The 6,696-nt window shown below is 51.6% G+C and overlaps 1 protein-coding gene across 2 annotated transcripts; it reads right to left on the bottom strand.

The window, feature by feature from the left end:
* Nucleotides 1-1,872: 1,872 nt before the first annotated feature.
* On the bottom strand, nucleotides 1,873-6,138 carry GJB2 (gap junction protein beta 2). Of its 2 annotated transcripts, none has more exons than XM_063102284.1 (2): nucleotides 6,055-6,138; nucleotides 1,873-3,695 (listed from the first exon to the last, which is right to left on the bottom strand). In XM_063102284.1, exon 2 carries the CDS (start codon nucleotides 3,671-3,673, stop codon nucleotides 2,993-2,995), a length of 681 nt encoding a protein of 226 aa, XP_062958354.1. In that variant the 5' UTR covers nucleotides 3,674-3,695; nucleotides 6,055-6,138; the 3' UTR covers nucleotides 1,873-2,992. The 2 variants fall into 2 exon arrangements, with proteins under 2 accessions (XP_062958354.1, XP_062958355.1); XM_063102285.1 differs by lacking the exon at nucleotides 6,055-6,138 and adding an exon at nucleotides 4,090-4,248.
* Nucleotides 6,139-6,696: the final 558 nt, after the last annotated feature.

Raw genomic sequence — 6,696 nt, 5'->3', positions numbered from 1 at the left:
GTCTCCCTGAACTGTGCCTTCCTGATCACTCAATAGGAATAACGCTGCCTGCTGGCCTCCTACTGCAGCGCTGCTGTGAGGAGTGAATGCAGTGACACATATAGAGTCGTGGTGATGTGTGTGTGTTGGGGGGAGAGGCCCTGGCCAGACACACCAGCAGCTCCCTGTGTTGGTCTTTCTCCCACTGCAGGTAGCTGCCATCACCTGATCTCTTTTTGCTGTTATATTTGCTCTCAGCCATTCCTCCCCAGCTCATGTGTGGTCTCTACTGCCCCCATGTCATCCTATCTCAGGCTTTGTGCAGCTGTGCAGTTTTTCAAGCTTCCAGTTTATCAAGCTTTGCTTGAGTTATTCTCTCTAAAATGCCATCCATCATTTTTCCAGCTGGGAATCTATCGAGTGGAAAACAGATGACAATATTTTACTTAGTGCTTTACTATGTGGAGAACCTTTACACATAAAGTATCTTATTTGATTGCTACTAAGTTTGGGGAGTATTCAGGAAGCCTGTTTTAAGCTGAGGAAACTGAGGTTGGGGCAAGTGCATGAGCTCCTGTGTACCGAGACCTGCTCAGCACTTGTGGCTGCTCTTGAGTTCATCATTAGGAAGGGTGATGGGGGGCAGCCCAGGCCCCAGGCCCCTGCAGGACGCTCCACTGGCCCTTCCTCGTGGGCCTGAGCCACCCCACTCTTCTGACGGGTGCACATCTACTGAAGAGTCAAGATCACGTCCCCCAGTTTGTTAACGAATCTCGTGCAGATAGAGTTAGCAGCTGGGCTGGACCCACTGCTGCAAACCAGTGCTCGCACATGCCGCGGGCTCAGTGGGCGGGAGGCCCTCCTAAATACGGTTTTTCTTACCTCCTACAAACTGCAAATTGATGATTTGAGATACATATTCAGGATTATCATTTCCAAAGTGCAAGCTCTAATTTTCGGGCATGTGGCCAGACTTCTCTATCTAAGTGGTTGCTACTAGCCTGTAATTATTTTTGGCCCAGTCTTTTAATACCTTGAGAGTAATAAGCTTCATGTCTTGTAGGAGTGAACATATCTATTTTAAAAGTTGTGTTATTTTAAGAGACTGTGCAAAGCACCTGGGAAGATAGGTAAGGACTATTATCCTTTTTCTATTACCTGGGTGAAAGTGGGCTGTTTTTTTGTCCCTTTTAATCCATTTAAAAAGTGTCTGCTTCTGTGATTCATCTAGGAGCCAGACTGGTCGTGTAAACACACTCAGCATTCTGAGCCACATTTCCAGTCCCTGTGCCACGCTGTGCCTAGGTCAGTGGTCATCAAAATCCCATTAGCAGTAAGCATGGGGCTGGGCAGAAATAATCTTTCTGCCTTCCCCACCAATTTTTTCTGGTGACAGAGGCTTTTCTGTAAGTGGGGCAGAAGAATCCCAGAATGGTGGACGGACACCGTTAACTTACCTGTTTGGTGTTATAATATATAAAATATTGATGTACTTACACAAAAATTGCTATATGTGAAATTTAAAATTTGCTATTCTTTTAAAAACTATTAGATTTTTAAAAATTATTGTCTGAATTATATTTTAATATTTTAAATAATATTTGAGACATTACAAAATTATTTTAGCTACAAGCATGTTAGTAAAGCTATTATTTATGATTACAAAATGTTTTTACAATGCTATTCTTAGCAACAGGAAAATATTTACCCTCACTGAAGTATATTGAGTACCATTTGTTGGAAGCCATATCAAAATACTAATAATATTAGAAATCAGTTTCTCCTACAGAACTGTTACATACTTATCTAAACCTTAGTTTCTATCTTTTTCAAATGTCTATTAGTTCTACTTTCATTTAAAAAATTGGATGCTGACGAGGGAAGCAAGCAAACTTTTGAAGTAGATAAAACTCGTTTTTAATCAATAGAATTTAGAGGTCCAGTCTTTCAATCTGTTCTTCAAAACCAGTAACTCCCTCCTCCTCCCACCCCAATTCATTCTGCACCATTAAATTGTAGTGTGGCAATGAAATTCCCAAGCCACCTCTTTAAATGAGTGTTCCTTCTGACACCGGCTACCATTCACCATGTAATGGGAAAAGCAAACGTTGTAAGGGAAGGGAGGGTGTGCTGAGCCGGCCTGTCGTCACAGGTGGTGGTTGATGGCCCTTCCAGTCTGCAGTCCTCGTGTAATTACACCAGCATTTTTGAAATGAGGCCATTTGCTATCATAAGCCATCACTAAGAACTTCCCGCTTGTCTCACTTGGGAGAGGCTGCAACCTTGTCATGTACCACAAACCACACGGTGCAGAAACTCTCAGCTGCACTGCCAGTTACTCATAACCAAAAGGCCATATTCTAATTAAGTTACAGTATCTAATCACACACCATTTACATATCACAATCTGAGCCTTTGAAATAGGAGGAACATATAATGGTTTCCAGAACATCTTTAGATCAAAAGAACCCATCTTACTTTAAAGTGTTCACTTAAAAAAAAAAAAAAAAAAGATAATAGAGTTTGAAGCATTAGGTAACTTTGTCCATTGTTAGAGATTAAAACTTCCAAAGTAAATAAAAGAACCAAGATTCTCTATGTTTACCTTCAACTCAGGGAAAACTGACAAAGAGAACCCAGGAGGGACACCCAAACCTCAGCGCCCTGTTCAGAACCTGGCTTTTCTCTCCTGTCCTTAGAGAGAGAGAGACAAATGCCAGTAGCCTTTGTTTAAAATATCAAAGTACCTTACACCAGTAACCCCTACCAGCACGGGGTCTCACCGGAACTAAGTGTAGTACAAATTAATGCAGGAATAGAATTAGGCCTTCGTTTGGAAACTTTAGGGGAGAGAGGCATCTGGAGTTTCACGTGAGGCCTACAGGGGCTTCAAATGATTGCGTTTAGGATCAGAATCTTTGTCTTGGGGAATGCTGGTAACTGAGCCTTGACAGCTAAGCACAGGTTGCCTCAACCTTTCATGCTGTCTTTCATCTAACAGTGAGACAAAGTGTTAAACTGGTTTTTTGGACTTCCCAGAACAATATCTAATTAGCAAATAACACAATTCAGTGACATTTAGCAGTATGCAAATTCCAGACACTGCGATCATGAACACCGTGAAGACAGTCTTCTCCGTGGGCCTAGAAACAAAGCAGTCCACCGTATTGGGACAAGGCCAGGCATTACACTTCACCAGACGCTGCATGGAGAAGCCGTCGTACATAATGTAGAAGACATACATGAAGACGGCTTCGAAGACGACACGGAAGAAGATGCTGCTGGTGTAGGTCCACCACAGGGACCCTTCGATACGCACTTTCTGGCTTTTGATCTCTTCGATGTCCTTAAATTCACTCTTTATCTCCCCCTTGATGAACTTCCTTTTCTTCTCGTGTCTGTAGTAGGCCACGTGCATGGCCACCAGCAGCGCCGGCGTGGACACGAAGATCAGCTGCAGGGCCCACAGCCGGATGTGGGAGATGGGAAAGTAGTGGTCGTAGCACACGTTTTTGCAGCCGGGCTGCAGGGTGTTGCAGATGAAATCTGCTTGCTCGTCTCCCCACACCTCCTTTGCGGCCACCACGAGGATCATAATGCGAAAAATGAAGAGGACAGTGAGCCAGATCTTTCCAATACTGGTGGAGTGTTTGTTGACACCCCCCAGGATAGTCTGCAGTGTGCTCCAATCCATCTTCTCCTCTGGGCGGTTTGCACTGGAAAAGACAAACAAACCCAACACAGGAATCACTCATCAGATCAGAATCTGGAGATTTCCCTGCGTCTTGGGTAAGTAAGTGCTCTTAAATCTCCTCCTGAGCAAACACCAACTCTTAGGAAACCTCACCAAAAAAGGCGAAAACAATTTGCCATAAGATTAAATGTATAATTCCCAAGCCATCCCGAACATGTTTTTATGTGTTCTCTAATAAAGAGTAGCTTGTTCACCTGAGCAATTCACCCAATCTTTAGCATACAGTAAAAATCTGGAGTGTGGGGGAGCACCAGGAACAAAGCATTCGTTCGTTTAAAGGCACTCATGAGGTCTGACGGAGCCCACTGAATCCCCTGTGGATACTTCTTGACTAGTCCTGACTCTGCACAACTTACTCAGTGTTCTGCAGGTGGATCCATGTGCAGCCTCAAGTTCTGGACTGTTCCAAACTGATACCAGGTTGGCCAACCTCGTCTTAAAGAGAGGCCAAGACAGGCGAGTCGCGAGGTTAGGAGGTAGTGTACAGAAGCCCACCTAATCCAGTGTTGCATCATGTCCCCGCAAAGACACTTTCCTTAAAACATTTCCATTAATTCTCATGGACTTGAAATGCAGCAGTGAAACAGTCATTACTAGCATTGGTTAAGTTTACATTTGAGGCACCCCAAGTTAAAATTTCACAGAGGGCCTTGCTTTCTTCTTCCATATGAAAGGAGCAGGTTAGGGCTGGCCTCTCCATAAAAAGGAGCCGCCATGTGTGTGGATTTCTGTGAGTGTTGCGTATGGGTTGGTGGCCCCATTGTCACCTGAGGCTGCCTAGGACTGACTGCTTGGCTAGTACTCAAGACACCTGTTTTGATGAGTGTTGCAACTTGTGCATTTTTATTCTGTTCATCCCAGGATATGAACTGTCCTCACTGATTCACAGTTACACCCCGTCTGTCACAATCAATCCCTCCTCTAAGCAGGATTCCAGCCTCTCCATCATCCTCATGAGTCACCTGTTTTCCACCCCTTCAAAGCTGGTAGTGAATCCTCCTTCTCCTACTTAAAAGCACCCCGCTCTCTTCATCTTAGGCGAGTTATGTCCTGTTTGCAGATGGGCTCTGAAGCGAGCTCAGAATGAACCTTTCATCACCCACAGTCGCTGCTGTGGGGCACCAAGCTCTGCTGAATCCCTCAGTGCCACTTCGGTCAAAGGCAGGAAAGACGTGGGCACAGAAGTTACATCAGGTTGAAATACACTCGCGGAACATTTAGCCCTAATCAGTTTGAAAAAGAGAAACATCACTGGAAAAAACAGTAGTTTGGTCCTGCGGGGTTTTGCCCTGACCCGTTTAAGTCCAGACTGCCCGGGCTGCCCGTGGGTGAGCAGGTCGTCTCGCCAGAGCTCGCGCAGCTCAGTCTGCTCCCTCCCCACCAGCAGAACCACCGAAAGCAACAACGTCCAGGTTTAACAAGACCGTCTTACGGAATTGCACCTTCCAGGTCTTCGTTGGCAAGATCTTGCCGAGTGGAAGCAGGGCGCTCACCCCTGGTTTACGTCCGTGCCCCCGGCCCAGAACACGCGGTGGGCTCCGCCCGCTCCCCACCCCGGACACGGTCCCGGGCCATCTACAGTCACCATCGGGTGAGGGGAACACGGCCCCAAACACGGCCCGCGCTGTGGCTTCTTTAAAGCTTGAGCTGCCTGTTTAAGGGTCTGTTCGGGAAGAGGAGTAAATTGAAATTTGACCCCCAGTGGGGTCGGGGTAACAGGTGCGATGAAGTTGTTCCCAGACACCGGAGACGCGCGGTGGGGACGGGCTGGGGCCGCGGCTGTCGCTTCCGACCCTGCGCGGTCGCGGTCACGGGCGACTGTCTGGGGCCGGCCAGAGGCCGAGGAGCGGGTCCGGCTCCAGTTCCTCGCCCTTAACTGAGCCGCCCCGACCCTTGTCACAGGCGTCTGTGCTGGTGACCGACTGGGCGCGGGAGCCCTGAGAGGGACCGACTCAGAGGCGAGCGGGGACCCGGCCGTCCCGCAGCTCTCGGGACAGTCGCGGTGAGCGGCGGCGCGTGGGGCTGTCACAGCGGCCCCCTCCGGGCCGGGCTTCCCGCTGGACCCCAGACCCGGCTGCCCTTTCCGCGGCCCTCGGCCGCTCTGGAGCCCCGGGCGGCGGGCGGGGCTGTGCGCGGGCTCCCGCCGAGGTCCGCCGGCCGCCGCGCCCCGCTCCCTTCCCGCCCCGCGGCGCGACGACCGCGTCCAGCCCTCGCTCCCGCCGCCTCCCGGGCGCCGCCGCCGGGCACTCGGCTCGGGCAGCTCTCCCGGCCTGGCGGGCTCGGGCGTCGCGGGCCGGCGCCGGCGTCACCCGCGGCCTCACCTGCGTCCTGGCCGGGCCGCCTCCGCGCTCGCTGGGGCCGGCGCCGCGCACGGGCTCCGAGGCGGGCAGAGCGGAGCGCGCCGGGCGCTGCGGCTGTGACACCTGCCGCCGCCGCGGCGCCTTTTCACCGCGCCCCGCGCCCCGCCCCGAGCCGGGGAGAAAGTGGCCGCGGGGCGGCTCCGCCCGGCCCCGCCTCCGCAGCGCCGCCCCGCCCGGCCCGAGCCCCGAGGGCCCCGCCGCCCCTCCCGCCGCCCCTCGGCGGCCCCTCGGCGGCCCGGCTGGGCGTCCTGAGCCCCGGCCTCGGCTGCGCGCGTGTGCGGAGCGGGCGCGTCGCGGGACGTCGCTGCTGTCGCCGTTCTCTCCGCTCCGACTAGCTCAGGGGAGCTGTGCGTTTAAAGCTCTGCTGCGTTTGTTCATTTTTTAAACTTTTTAAAGTTAGAAAAACAGGCGTCCCTGCGACGGGGAGATTTGTGTGGAGGCCGCGCAGGTCCCAGCGCCCGCGAGGCTCCCGCCGCGGGGACAGGCGGGTCCCCGCTCCCTTCCCCCTCGGGGCCTCACCACCAGCCCGAACAAACGCCTCGCCCTGCTCGAGTCCCCGCTTCGGTTCGACCACTTTCGACGGTGCGCCCGGGGCTGAGTCGC

The sequence above is a fragment of the Cynocephalus volans genome, chromosome 7 (assembly GCF_027409185.1).
Source record: "Cynocephalus volans isolate mCynVol1 chromosome 7, mCynVol1.pri, whole genome shotgun sequence".
Taxonomy (NCBI): Eukaryota; Metazoa; Chordata; class Mammalia; order Dermoptera; family Cynocephalidae; genus Cynocephalus; species Cynocephalus volans.
Note: the sequence above shows the minus strand (reverse complement) of the source record. Positions and strands in the feature narration are given on the sequence as shown.

Excerpts from the sequence above, each read along its gene's own strand:
- GJB2 (XM_063102284.1), bottom strand. The coding sequence starts at position 3,673 with ATGGATTGGAGCACACTGCAGACTATCCTGGGGGGTGTCAACAAACAC.